Genomic DNA, 15,072 nt, shown 5'->3' on the forward strand with positions numbered 1-15,072 from the left:
GGTGGCAGATGGGATGAGTGGCAGCAGGGATGGGATGGGGTGGTCTAAGTGGAAGCAGGAATGGGATGGGGTGGGATGAGTGGCAGCAGGGATGGGATGGGTGGCAGATGGGATGAGTGGCTGCACGGATGGGATGGGGTGGGATGAGTGGAAGCAGGGATGGGATGGGGTGGGATGAGTGGAAGCAGGGATGGGATGGGTGGCAGATGGGATGAGTGGCAGATGGCATGGGTGGCAGATGGGATGAGTGGCAGATGGCATGGGTGGAAGCAGGGATGGGATGGGTGGCAGATGGGATAAGTGGCAGAAGGGATGGGATGGGTGGCAGATGGGATGAGTGGCAGCAGGGATGGGATGGGGTGGGATGAGTGGAAGCAGGGATGGGATGGGATGGGGTGGGATGAGTGGAAGCAGGGATGGGATGGGATGGGGTGGGATGAGTGGAAGCAGGGATGGGATGGGGTGGGATGAGTGGCAGCAGGGATGGGATGGGTGGCAGATGGGATGAGTGGCAGCACGGATGGGATGGGGTGGGATGAGTGGAAGCAGGGATGGGATGGGGTGGGATGAGTGGACTCAGGGATGGGATGGGTGGCAGATGGGATGAGTGGCAGATGGCATGGGTGGCAGATGGGATAAGTGGCAGATGGCATGGGTGGCAGATGGCATGGGTGGCAGATAGCATGAGTGGCAGATAGCATGGGTGGCAGATGGCATGGGTGGCAGATGGGATGGAATAGGATGAATGGCAGCAGGGATGGGATGGGTGGCAGATGGAATGAGTGGCAGCACGGATGGGATGGGGTGGGATGAGTGGAAGCAGGGATGGGATGGGTGGCAGATGGGATGAGTGGCAGATGGCATGGGTGGCAGATGGAATGGGTGGCAGATGGGATGGGTGGCAGATGGGATGGCTGGCAGATGGCATGGGTGGCAGATGGAATGGGTGGCAGATGGGATGGAATAGGATGAATGGCAGCAGGGATGGGATGGGTGGCAGATGGGATGAGTGGCAGCACGGATGGGATGGGGTGGGATGAGTGGAAGCAGGGATGGGGTGGGATGAGTGGCAGCAGGGATTGGATGGGTGGCAGATGGGATGAGTGGCAGCACGGATGGGATGGGGTGTGATGAGTGGAAGCAGGGATGGGATGGGGTGGGATGAGTGGACTCAGGGATGGGATGGGTGGCAGATGGGATGAGTGGCAAATGGCATGGGTGGCAGATGGGATGGGTGGCAGATGGCATGGGTGGCAGATTGGATAAGTGGCAGATGGCATGGGTGGCAGATGGCATGGGTGGCAGATAGCATGGGTGGCAGATAGCATGGGTGGCAGATGGCATGGGTGGCAGATGGCATGGGTGGCAGATGGCATGGGTGTCAGCTGGGATAGGTGGCAGATGGGATGAGTGGCAGATGGGATGAGTGGCAGATGGGATGAGTGGCAGATGGCATAGGTGGCAGATGGGATGGATGGCAGATGGCATGGGTGGCAGATGGGATGAGTGGCAGATGGGATGGATGGCAGATGGCATGGGTGGCAGATAGCATGGGTGGCAGATGGGATGAGTGGCAGATGGGATTAGTGGCAGATGGCATGGGTGGCAGATGGCATGGGTGGCAGATGGGATGAGTGGCAGATGGCATGGGTGGCAGATAGCATGGGTGGCAGATGGGATGAGTGGCAGATGGCATGGGTGGCAGATGGCATGGGTGGCAGATAGCATGGGTGGCAGATAGCATGGGTGGCAGATGGGATGGAATAGGATGAATGGCAGCAGGGATGAGCACTGCTCTCTCCTGGCTGCCTCTATGAAAGCACATCCTGCCTGAACGGTAAGCAGCTTCTTCTCTCATCACTCCACATGTGCTTCTTGCAAAACACACAGAGTGAGACCTCCCCCGAGAGCTGCACTGTCGCTGCCTGTGTGTTTCCTCTCACTCTGCAATCTATCTGCATTGTCTGCACACACACACAGGCACACAGACAGGACAGAGAGGACCACACTGAGTCTGTCTGAGGCACTTACCTGTCACTGCTGCTGCCTGGCATGCTGCTGCTCTCGGGAGTCGCCAGTCGGGACTCTCTGGAGAGTGGAGTGGAGACAAGACGTCCTCTTCTCTTCTTCCTCCGATGCGTGCCATCCCGGAGCCCGCTCTGACCATCTGACGGCGGGAAGGTGACCGCACCGCCCCCAGCAATGATGTCCTGAATCATGATTGGTCCAGGCTGGAGTCTGGACCAATCATGATCCAAGACATCACAAAAGGGGGTGGTGTAGCGCAGAGTTACGCCCCAATCGGGTGAATTGCGGGTGAAAAACCCCACCCCCCATAGGCACCAATGAGGCGGGCGCCAAAAGGGGGTGGTGTAGCGCAGTGCTCTGCGCTACAGTTACGCCCAAGAAGGCCCTCAATCGGCGCCTCTGCGGGTGGAAAACCCCACCCCCCATAGGCACCAATGAGGCGGGCGACCCTTGTGGGCAAAAACATTTTTTTTTTTTTAATCTTTTTTTTTTCTTTTTCTTTTTTTGGGGGGGGGGGGCGCCCCTGCGCCCCCTATCGGCCAGCCGCCACTGTTGATAATGATATATGATATATTTAATCAAAAGATTCAGAGAATCTAGAGCAGGGGCAGGGCCATCTTACCGAATGGGCATGCTGGGCAGTTGCCCAGGGGCCCCACTTGCCCGGGGGGCCCCACTTGTCCAGGGACCCAGCCCCAGCCGAGCATTAGTTCCGATTCCCGTGTGCATCTCACTGCCGAACTAAGCAGGTGGCAAGCACAGATGTGTGCATCGCTGAAATGTATTTTGCACAATAGCTGACTAGCAAGCACGTGTACCTGCTGTAGATATATCAGCAGTGCAACGTGCTCACTAGACGGAACCCTGACACTTAAAACTATCCCTACAAAAACTAGATTATTGAATCTAACTATAGTGGTATATAGTACCCTAACTACACTGCATATCCCTTTCCTCACACTAAAAGGACAGCTCCATACAGCAGAAGATAATTTCTAACTGACACTGTCCCTTTAATTTTTTTTTTTCCTAACTCAAACAGCACAATCACTGTATTTCTAGCTACACTGACAATCTTTCTGTAAGCTGACTGCTCTTCTGCTGATCTGGAGCTTTACAAGCAATCGGCTATGCAGCAAACGTTGTTTAACACAGCAGGAGAAACACAAATGCTTCCACTCTCTTCCAAAGCCTCTGTATTACAGTGCTAGAGGTTAGGTGGGGCTATGTTATATACTGGGGGGCGTATTCACTCCTGATTGGCCTCTGGTCCCCGTAGTCACTCCAATCACGTTCCTAGCAGACTCCTGCCCCCCATTGGCTTTTACTGACGTTTCTGGGCCAATCACAGGCTTTTAAAGCCCACTTCCTGTCCCATTGCATTTTGGGCGGTTCTGGTGACCCGAATTCCAAACTTTTACTGCAAAAAGTTTGGAATTCGGCCGAATTTCGAACACCCAATGTTCGGGTCGAACCGATGGTCGACCCGAACCGTTCGATCATCCCTACTGGTCGGATGAAACCAAAATCAAACTTTTTGGCTACAATGCAAAATGTTATGTTTGGCGTAAAAGCAACACAGCTCATCACCCTGAACACACCATCCCCACTGTAAAACAGGGTGGTGGCAGCATCATGGTTTGGGCCTGCTTTTCTTCAGCAGGGACAGGGAAGATGGTTAGAATTGATGGGAAGATGGATGGAGCCAAATACAGGACCTTTCTGGAAGAAAACCTGATGGAGTCTGCAAAATACCTGAGACTGGGACGGAGATTTGTCTTCCACCAAGACAATGATCCAAAACATAAAGCAAAATCTACAATGGAATGGTTCACAAATAAACATATCCAGGTGTTAGAATGGCCAAGTCAAAGTCCAGACCTGAATCCAATCGAGAATCTGTGGAAAGAACTGAAAACTGCTGTTCACAAATGCTCTCCATCCAACCTCACTGAGCTCGAGCTGTTTTGCTAGGAGGAATGGGCAAAAATTTCAGTCTCTCAATGTGCAAAACTGATAGAGACACACCCCAAGCGACTTATAGCTGTAATCGCAGCAAAAGGTGGCGCTACAAAGTATTAACTTAAGGGGGCTGAATAATTTTGCACGCCCAATTTTTCAGTTTTTTATTTGTTAAAAAAGTTTGAAATATCCAATAAATTTAATTCCACTTCATGATTGTGTCCCACTTGTTGATTCTTCACAAAAAATTACAGTTTTATATCTTTATGTTTGAAGCCTGAAATGTGGCAAAAGGTCGAAAAGTTCAAGGGGGCCCGAATACTTTTGCAAGGCACTGTAACTGCATGAAAAAGTGTAAAATTCCGCGCTAATAAATTAATAACAATTGTAATAGTGAAATTTCACACTAATACCAAATTTTGTGAAATATAAAAGGAAAGCTGCTGCACATAGGAATCATAGAACAACCCCTAATAAACAATAAATGAACAAAATAGTGCTGCGCTATAAGAATTAATATATAATTACAATATCAATAATAGTGATAATGGTGCTCAAAATGATGCATTATGAAAAAACGTGTGAATTAATCCAAAAAACATTTAGATAACAATCCATGCAAAAATGAAAATAAAAAGGGGGGTTTTTAGTCCAAAAAGAAATCCACAGTGATGGAAAAAAATCCCGAAAATCAGACACAAGTCCCAGTGATAATTAAATCCGTTGGGGGCTATGAAGATAAGGAGACCACCGTTGTGCACATCACCAGAGGATACAAAAGGTTGGCAGCTTACCAGAAATAGTGGGTCTCTCAGGTTAATGAGTAGACCTATATCAGCCTATTAGATGGTAATATCAAGAGCGGCCACCAGGTGTCACCTCACCCATTTAGGCAGGATATCCATATGGTAAAACAAGGAAAGATGACAGGGACATAGCGTAACTCCATAAAAACTGTTTAATTTATTAAAAGAACAGTATCACACTCACGTTTGGGATGAATGTCACAAGCATGAAAAATTGTAGACAACCGCTAAGAGGCGAACGAACATCTCCTTCGGTTAAAAACTAGGAAGCCGGCTGTTGGGGGCGTGGTTGTGTCACGTCTGACTCACCCGACCGGTTTCGTCATACGCTTGACGTCTTCAGGGGCGTGGCTGTCAGACGTGACTCCACGCCTATATACGAATAATATATATATTACGTGCGTGGCTCCGCCCGCTATCCAATCAAGGGGGTATATAGGCGTGGAGTCATGTCTGACAGCCACGCCCCTGAAGACGTCAAGCGTATGACGAAACCGGTCGGGTGAGTCAGACGTGACACAACCACGCCCCCAACAGCCGTCTTCCTAATTTCTAACCGAAGGAGATGTTCATTCGCCACTTAGCGGTTGTCTACAATTTTTCATGCTTGTGACATTCATCCCAAACGTGAGTGTGATACTGCTCTTTTAATAAATTAAACGGTTTTTATGGAGTTACGCTATGTCCCTGTCATCTTTCCTTGTTTTACCATATGGATATCCTGCCTAAGTCGGTGAGGTGACACCTGGTGGCCGCTCTTGATATTACCATCTAATAGGCTGATATACTGTAGGTCTACTCATTAACCAGAGAGACCCACTATTTCTGGTAAGCTGCCAACCTTTTGTATCCTCTGGTGATGTGCACAACGGTGGTCCCCTTATCTTCATAGCACCCCACGGATTTAATTATCACTGGGACTTGTGTCTGATTTTCGGGATTTTTTCCATCACTGTGGATTTCTTTTTGGACTAAAAACCCCCCTTTTTATTTTCATTTTTGCATGGATTGTTATCTAAATGTTTTTTGGATTAATTCACATGTTTTTTCATGATGCATCATTTTGAGCACCATTATCACTATTATTGATATTGTAATTATATATCAATTCTTATAGTGCAGCACTATTTTGTTCATTTACTGTAACTGCATGACCATTAAATCCACTCTTCACACCAGTCAGTTGCGTTTTTAAAAGTCATGCATGCTGTATTTTTGGTGCGGTGAAAAAAAAATGCACCTCCTCATTGAAATGAATGAAAATGGCATCGAAAACACGAAATAAACGCACCCCTGGTTGCGCTTTTGGTGCGTGTTTTCACATACAGTATCCACCTGAAATGCACAAAAAATGCATAAAGGTTTTTGCTATGCTTTTGCAACAGAGCAATGTAAAAGCAGCCCTAGGCCAATGTTTTTTTTTTTTTTTTTTTTTACAGGGGAGCCCTAAATAATATCCCTCTGTTTTTCTGGGACTCAGAATGTTTACTGATCTAACAAGGGTTGTTTTTTTTCCTTTTGCTCAAATTTAAACCCACTAAAATCTATGACCTATTGGATAACACTGAGAAAATAAAAACTGACTGGTCTACCTGCTTCTGGTTGAACCTAAATCCCAGCAACAAGTCATCCCTGCCTGCCATACCAAGTTATTATTATCATTAATAATAATAATAATAATTATAAGTTATAGATAGAGTGGTGTCAGCAACTTATACAGATCTGGAAACCAAAACAGGCCATAAAGATAGAAACATAATTGTGGAGTTTTTTTGTCCTTACAATACTCATAATCGCTCATGGTGAAATAATACGCAGGGTGTAAAAGCTTGGCACTAGCACATTTTCAGCAATTTGTATGGGGTTGGTCCAGTTCGCTCCCTCTGCTCTGTTTTTCTGCTAAGGCTTGTGTTAGAGAATAAAAATAGATACAGAAAGAACTTATACGCTACTCAGTGTGTAAATTACTATGTTATATGGTGAAAGAAAGGTATATTAAATAAAAAAAAAAAAACTGCATATAGCTGCCAACTCCTATAATGTCATTACACCATCAAAGGTATTTCATTAATATAAATGGAACGGCGTTAAATCTGACAACATCCAAAATAATTAATGAAGTTCCTCCGGCCGTGTGTCTCTTCCTTGTTCCTGGTCAATGGCCAGTAAAATCGCTTCTCTTTTCAGCCAATCAGGAAAGGGGTCTCACGACCCGCTTCCTGATTGGCTGGGAGGAGAATCAGTGTGATAATAGCGAATATTAATTTGCTATTGTCATACAATTGGGGGGGCTCAGGGCGCTGTGCTCTGCTCCCCGAGCCCACCCTTTTTTGAAGCCTATTAGAGCCTCTGGCTCTAATCAGGTGCTTAAAAAAAAAAAAAAACCCTATTGGAATCCATGCGTCCGGAGGCCCGCATGTAGATTAGGGGGCTGGATGCATGGATGGGGGGGCGGCGCCCCATGCGCCCCCAATGGAGGACCCACCACTGGACAGCATACTTGAATGCCCCAAGACTTAAAGTGAGCTACTATAGTGACAGGACCAGGACACTCCTCAGCAACCTTCTGATAGACAGAGTTCACATTGGGATTGATTTACTAAAGGCAATTAGACTGTGCACTTTGCAAAGTGCAGTTGCATCCTGCAAGTGCAGTCGCTCCAGAGCTTAGTAAATGAGAAAAACCTTCACTTTGCAAAGTGAAGGAATCACGTGCAAGGAAAACAAAATATTTGCACATGATTGGATGATGAAAGTCAGCAGAGCTTCTGTTCATTTACTAAGCTCTGGAGCAACTTCTCTTGCAGAGTGCAACTGGTACTTTGCAAAGTGCACAGTCCATTTGTCTTTAGTAAATCAACCCCACTGTGTCAGACGGCTTCAAATTAGTAAATTCAAGGCAGATGCTGAGTGCAACAAGAGCGACCTAGGTAATGACTGGCTAGTCACTCACCTATCAGTGGCTGGCTGGTTACCGGCAGCAGACAGCAGTGTCATTTGTAATCCAGGCAAGAGTCAGGGCAGACGGTAATCAGTAGCATAATCTGTATCCAGGCAAGGAGTCAGGGCAGGTGACAATCAATAGTATAATCTATATCCAAGTAAGAGTTCAGGGCAGGTGGAAAACAGTAGAGTAATCCCTATCCAGGCAAACATCAGTAACAGAAGCAAACAAGAGACAAGGCAAGGCACAAAGTACAGGAGCCAGAAAGTCAACACTATCACTGGTGCTACCACAAGCCGGGAGCCCTGTGCTTGTGATGATTAAATAAAGCGCCAAGTTTGTTCTGCCAGCCAATATAAAGAGAAGAGGCTAGGTGGATGGAGTGTCCCTCCATGGAACAACAAGGATGCCATCCGGGGGGGGGGGGGTCAATTGGCCTGGCAATGAGACATTGCTGGAATTGAGGGACCTATTGTCCTGCAACCAACGCCCTGGCACCCAAGTGATGGCTGCAGGAATCGTATGAGCTGTAGGGGGGGGGGGGGGACACCTGAAAACAATATGCTCAGGTGTGAATGGAGCCTTAAGCCTCTAACACATTTTGGTTGGAATCATGTGATATACAACACAGAATATGTTGTCAGTGTAAAACCCCTCAACCTTTTCATGGTCTGTGTCCTTGTCCTTGGGGCAGTTTTGTACCAGTTTCAATAAATCTATTGGCACTTTTCCACTGCAAGCACCGGCATCGGCTCCACTCGGCCCTGCTTGGCTCGGTTTGTTTTTCCACTGCATGGTACCGCATGGTACGGTGTTGGAAGGGTTCAGTACGGTTTTGTATGGTTTGCTTTTCCACTAAAGTAGTAAGTGGGTGGGATTACAACGATTCTCTGACCAATCAGTGGCTAGTAGTGACAAACAGTCAAGGCTGCATGCAAAGGATTGGGGGATATGGTATCGGTACGGCCCTCTTGGAACCACAACCGAGGTGGTACTGTTTAAGCGAGCCGTACGGTTGGGTTCCATGTAGTGGAAAAGTGCCGCCGTACCGTACTGAACCGTTCCAACACCGTACCATGCGGTACCATGCAGTGGAAAAGCGCAAAAGCGAGCCGAACCATTCGGTTCCATGCAGTGAAAAAGCGCCATATTGGACCGGCGGAGGTGTGCAGCCAATTTCTTTCCCAAGTTGTATTTGTACATTGATACCCTCATTTATTTTCCATCAAATGGATGTAGTCCATGATGGTTTTTGGTTGAGACAGGAAAATTAGGTCGACGCATTTCGTAGGGTCACCACTTCTTCAGGCCCTCCTTTCTCTTACATAGATGCAAAAGGGTAAAGTGAGCTCTGAAAGCAAAAATACATGCTTAGTTTACAATACAGCAAAGAAAAAAATGTAATACATGATAGCAAAGCATGCATAATATACATATTATTATATATTGGCTATCCCCAGGATAGGGAGAGAGGTGAAGAAAAGGAGAAGAAGAAAAAAAAAAAAGGAAAAATATGTATATGTACCTTTCCATGAGATGTAAATCTGCACCATATACGATTCAGCTATTCAAGTCATCAAAAATGGTTTAATATTGCAATGAGGAGAGCTCATGTGAGTCTGGTTTCGCCGACCCGTGGGAGGGTGACCAACACAGGGAAAGGTTCTACAGAGACTGTGAAAAGGGAGGTAAAAGAGTAGTCTTATGCCCATATATCACCAATACAGGAGATATATCTATATAAAAAGAATAAATTAGTCGTGCTTCAATCAACGCATAAGTTTGAGCACAAATTCAAAATGTTAAATTTACCTGAGGGCTGAGAAATACACTATATTACCAAAAATATTGGGACGCCTCCTCATACACGCACATGAATGTTGGCATCCCAGTCTTAGTCCGTAGGGTTCAATATTGAGTTGGCCCACCCTTTGCAACATAACATCTTTAACTCTTCTGGGAAGGCTGCCCACAAGGATTAGGAGTGTGCCTATGGGAATGTTTGACCATTCTTCCAGTGGCGCTTTTGTGAGGTCAGGCACTGATGTTGGACGAGAAGGCCTGGCTTGCAGTCTCCACTCGAATTCATCTCAATGGTGTTCTATTGGGTTACGGTCAGGACTCTGTTCAAGCCAGTCAAGTTCCTCCACCCCAAACTCTCTCATCCATGTCCTTAGGGACCTTGCTTATCTGACTAACCATCAGTTTATCGTACGATCGCTTGGAAAGCAATATTTTTCGTCCAATTTTCGGATCGTGTGTACGGGCCGTTAAGAAGTTTGTGCTGAGATTGTACAATCGTATTGTTCCCACTTCATGTAGCGAGTGGCCCTACCAATTCTGATAGAGGTTCTGTTTCCCCTTGGCAGTCTCTCTAGACTAGAGCGTCTTATTTGCAAAGCCAACTATTTCTCCCCTCCCTGCTATGTAAATAGAGTGTAAAGCTGTCAGTCTAGCCTTGTCCAGGCTCCTGGGCTGTCCCTCCCCTCATATAGAGGAGACTATAGCTGGCCATATACTGTTAAGCCCCGTACACATGGGCCGAATATCGGGTGGTATCAGTCGGTTCAATAGAAATCGGCCGACAATCGACCCATGTGTACGGTAGACAGTCCGACAGAAGCCAGGCGAACTTCTGGCTTCTGTCAAAGGGGGGTGACCACAAAAGGTCTGCTGTGTGTGGCGGGGGGGCACCTCCTGTCATAACACAAAAGCTCAGTGGGGAGATCACTGTACTAACATCGGATTGTTAGTACAGCAGCTCCTCTCAAGCTCTCTAGTTTTTTTTCGTCCAGCCCGCTGTGTTGAAGGAAAAAACTGCTAGGGTGTACTATGCTTTTTTTTTTCTGCTAGGGGTGTCTCTGGTCTCTCCTGATACGACGGTGGATACATGCAGGGCCGTCTTTAATATTGAATGGACTCTGGGCAAATATTTTCTTGGGCCCTCCCAAATCCACTTATCAACTATTTGCAGGCAGTGCGGGCTGAAGGGGCAGCTGCTTTGAGTTCATCAATGACTGGGCCCGGGGCAGCTGCCCCTTTGCCCTGTGGTAAAGACGGCCCTGGATACATGCAATGTAAGCCTGGACTACGCATTATACAATCAGATTGTACAATCTCCTATGAGATCCATCTTTAACTATGTAGTGCAGCGTCCTACCTGATTCGATGTTATTGTAATTATTTGTGCAGGCTTGTCCGCATTTTGCTAATTCTTAGATGTCAAATTGGGAGCAGCGTCTGTGTCTGTGCAGCTGCTGCACCCCAAATGACATGAATGGGATTGCCTGCAGGTGGACGCACACAGCACCTGTCCATCCCACTGCGGGCAAACCTGCCCCTCACACCCCTGTATGCTATAGTACCCCCATGTGAAAGCGCGTCATGAGCGCGCCATACAGTTTACAATCTGATTGTAAGATTGGAAAATTCTAATGTGCAGAGCCCTCTGATTCCTCCTGTATTGAATTGTAATTATACTGTTTGCCCTTATGTTGTAAAGCGCTGCTGTTGGTGCTATATAAATCCTGTATAATAATAATAATAATAATAATAATAATAATAATAATAATAATAACAATAATAACAATAATAATAATAATAATAATAATAACAATAATAACAATAATAATAACAATAATAATAATAACAATAATAATAATAATAATAATAATAATAATAATAATAATAGGTGTATGCTGAGCTTTTGATCTACCACTTACCTTAACCTAAAGGGTCAGTCTGATTTCAGACAAATGGAATAAAATGTTGGGATTTGTCCTCATAGTAGTTGGTTTTGGTGATTGTAGAAGCAGATTGTAGAGTGTATGGTGAGATGAGTGTGGCAGGCAGTGTCCATGCGATGTGATGATGATATCGGGTAGGCTGGCTCCTGTGTATGTGGGCAGGATGTGGGTGTCTCCCCCACCCCTGGGATGTCAGTGTCCGGGCACAGTCGGGCTCAGTTCAGTGATGATGATGATGATGGCGGGCCTGGGTTGGCTCCGTGTCCCCGGAGTGCTGGGATTCCTCCTCCTGGCTGTGGCCCCGGCTCAGGCTCACTTGTACGGGCCCGATGATCTGGTGGTGTCCCTGGCTGACGGCGCCCATTCCCTCCTCCTCAACTCCTCCAGCGCCTGGTTCTCCCAGTTCTATGCCAGCTGGTGCGGACACTGCCAGCACTTCAAGCCGACCTTCCAGGCACTGGCCCGGGATATTAAGGGTGAGACACACACACACACCGACCGACCGACTGACCGACAGAGCACCGATCACTCGGAGTACTGGGATTCCACACTGGGATGAATGGGGAGTTACAGGGATTGTATGGTCGGTGCCATCTTCCAGTCTGGTCTGTGCCAGGCACTCTTCTGGTACAGGGGTTATATAGGGACTTATGGACATGTATGGTGCCATCCTACAATCTGATCTGTGTCGGGTATTCTTCTAATACAGGGATGTATTGATATGTATTGTACCATCATCCAATCTGATCTGTGCCAGGCGCTCCTCTGGTACAGGGATTGTACAGGGATGTATGGACATGTATGGTACCATGCTCCAATCTGATCTGTGCCAGGTGTTCCTCGGGATCAGGGGTTATCTAGGGATGTATGGACATGTATGGTACCATCCTACAATATGATCTGTGCTGGGTATTCTTCTAATACAGGGGTATAGACATGAATTCTGCCAATCCCTACTATGATCTGTGCCAGGCACTCCTCTGGTACAGGGGTTATATAGGGACGTATGGACATGTATGGTGCCATCCTACAATATGATCTGTGCCGGGTATTCCTCTAATACAGGGATGTAAGGACATGTATGGTGCCATCCCCCGATCTGATCTGTGCCAGGCACTCCTCTGGTACAGGGATTGTACAGGGATGTATGGACATGTATGGTACCATCCTCCAAGCTGATCTGTGGCAGGTGTTCCTCGGGATCAGGGGTTATCTAGGGATGTATGGACATGTATGGTGCCATCCTACAATATGATCTGTGCTGGGTATTCTTCTAATTCAGGAAAGTATGGACATAAATTGTGCCAATTTCTACTATGATCTGTGCCAGGCACTCCTCTGGTACAGGGGTTATATAGGAATGTATGGACATGTATGGAGTCATCCTATAATCTGATCTGTGCCAGGCACTTCCCTGTTACAGGAATTGTACAGGGATGTATGGTATCATCCTCCAGTCTGATCTGTGCCTGGTGTTCCTCTGGTACAGGGGTTATATAGGGACGTATGGACATGTATGCTGCCATCCTACAATCTGATCTGTGCCGGGTTCTTCTAATACAGGGATGTAAGGACATGTATTGTACCATCATCCAATCTGATCTGTGCCAGGCACTCCTATGGTACAGGGATTGTACAGGGATGTATGGACATGAATTGTGCCAATCTTTGCTATGATCTGTGCCAGGCACTCCTCTGGTACAGGGATTGTACAGGGATGCATGGACATGTATGGTACCATCCTCCAAGCTGATCTGTGGCAGTTCCTCGGGATCAGGGGTTATCTAGGGATGTATGGACATGTATGGTGCCATCCTACAATATGATCTGTGCTGGGTATTCTTCTAATTCAGGGAAGTATGAACATAAATTGTGCCAATTTCTACTATGATCTGTGCCAGGCACTCCTCTGGTACAGGGGTTATAAAGGAATGTATGGACATGTATGGTGTCATCCCCCAGTCTTATCTGTGCCAGGCACTCCTCTGGTATAGGGATTGTACAGGGATGTATGGACATGTATGGTGCCATCCCCCAGTCTGATCTGTGCCAGGCACTCCTCTGGTACAGGGATTGTACAGGGATGTATGGATATGTATGGTGCCATCCCCCAGTCTGACCAGGGCCAGGCGCTCCTCTGGTACAAGGATTGTACAGGGATACAGGGATGTATGGACATGTATGGTGCCATCCCCCAGTCTGATCTGTGCCAGGCACTCCTCTGGTACAGGGATTGTACAGGGATGTATGGATATGTATGGTGCCATCCCCCAGTCTGACCAGGGCCAGGCGCTCCTCTGGTACAAGGATTGTACAGGGATGTATGGACATGTATGGTGCCATCCCCCAGTCTGATCTGTGCCAGGCACTCCTCTGGTACAAGCATTGTACAGGGATGTATGGACTTGTATGGTGCCATCCCTCAGTCTGCTCTGTGTCGGGTGCCCCCCTGGTACAGGAATCGTACAGGGATGTATGTGTATTATGCCCATGGGCAGATTATTTGTGGATTGCCTTGAAAGATATAATGGCTGCCAGGTCTGATTTGTATAGTTATTCTCATTTCCCAGTACAGATTTTATTTTAGAAGGTTTGAGCTGGCCATACAATAGTAGAATGTTGAACGAATGTTCATAAACATTTGCTTTTAACATTGGATTTTGGAGTGAATGTACTTTCTGTAATGAAAACCACAATTAGAAATGTGTTTGTCCAGGATTGTTATGCAGTGCACTCTTTATCTAAGTTTATTTCCCATTGTTATATATGTGTGTTTGAGAGATTGTCTTACTAACATTCTGATCAAACTTTGAGTACTAGTACTGCTTGGATCTTGAAGAAGGGGGTACACCCCGAAAGCTTGTCCTGAAAGTTTGTATGTTAGTGCCAATAAAAAAGTATCATGGGCAGAACGCAAATGCTTTCCCTATCCTGCCTCTCTGAATTTTCTCATCACATCAGTCTGACACCACTAATAAAAAAAAAAATGTAAAAACCGAAATTATCAAACAAAATCCTACTAACGTGTGGCCAGCCTAATACTTATAAGTCTTCCAGTTAGGACAGAGCTGAGATTTCCGGCTTGGTATAGGACGCTGTAGAGAAAGATTGTATTCTGATATTTGGATGTGGCTACACATGTAATGATAATATTGGTTTTACACAATGATAATATTTAGTATATGGATTCCTTTTTTGAATTGTTTGTCTTAAGTCAAGCCTTTATTTTCTTTTTGGGAACATTGTATGCTGTTAGCTATTGATTGGTGCAGATAAATTTGAAGCTAAAGTATAACCAAAGGCAAAACTTTTTTTTAGTTTTGGATATTCTGGAGAGGGATTAGAACCCCTGTTAGTTTTTATTGCTGTCTGTTCCCCCGTTAAGGAGATCCACCCTCTGTATTTGTCCCGTTTACCTTTATTATTGAAAGTGAAAGTAAAAGAAAATCCCAAATTTTGAGTTGTCCCCATTAGGCTGGGTTCACACTTGTGGGATGGGAGACATTGCATGTGATTCGCACCGCATTGCTGTGCAGATCACAAACAATGTCTGTGCAATGCAATTTCAGTCATACAAACTATATGG

At 46.4% G+C, this 15,072-nt stretch overlaps 1 protein-coding gene across 1 annotated transcript in view; it reads left to right on the forward strand.

Moving 5' to 3' along the window:
* The first annotated feature begins 11,663 nt into the window (after nucleotides 1–11,663).
* The window catches only part of QSOX1 (quiescin sulfhydryl oxidase 1), a 124,738-nt gene continuing 121,329 nt past the window's right edge, over nucleotides 11,664–15,072 (forward strand). The window contains exon 1 of the mRNA XM_082266482.1: nucleotides 11,664–11,962. Within this exon, the coding sequence (XP_082122608.1) occupies nucleotides 11,713–11,962 (250 nt within the window). The 5' untranslated portion in view covers nucleotides 11,664–11,712. The remainder of the gene's footprint in view (nucleotides 11,963–15,072) is intronic.

Source organism: Pelophylax lessonae, assembly GCF_965119305.1.
Source record: "Pelophylax lessonae genome assembly, chromosome: 8".
NCBI classification, from domain to species: Eukaryota; Metazoa; Chordata; class Amphibia; order Anura; family Ranidae; genus Pelophylax; species Pelophylax lessonae.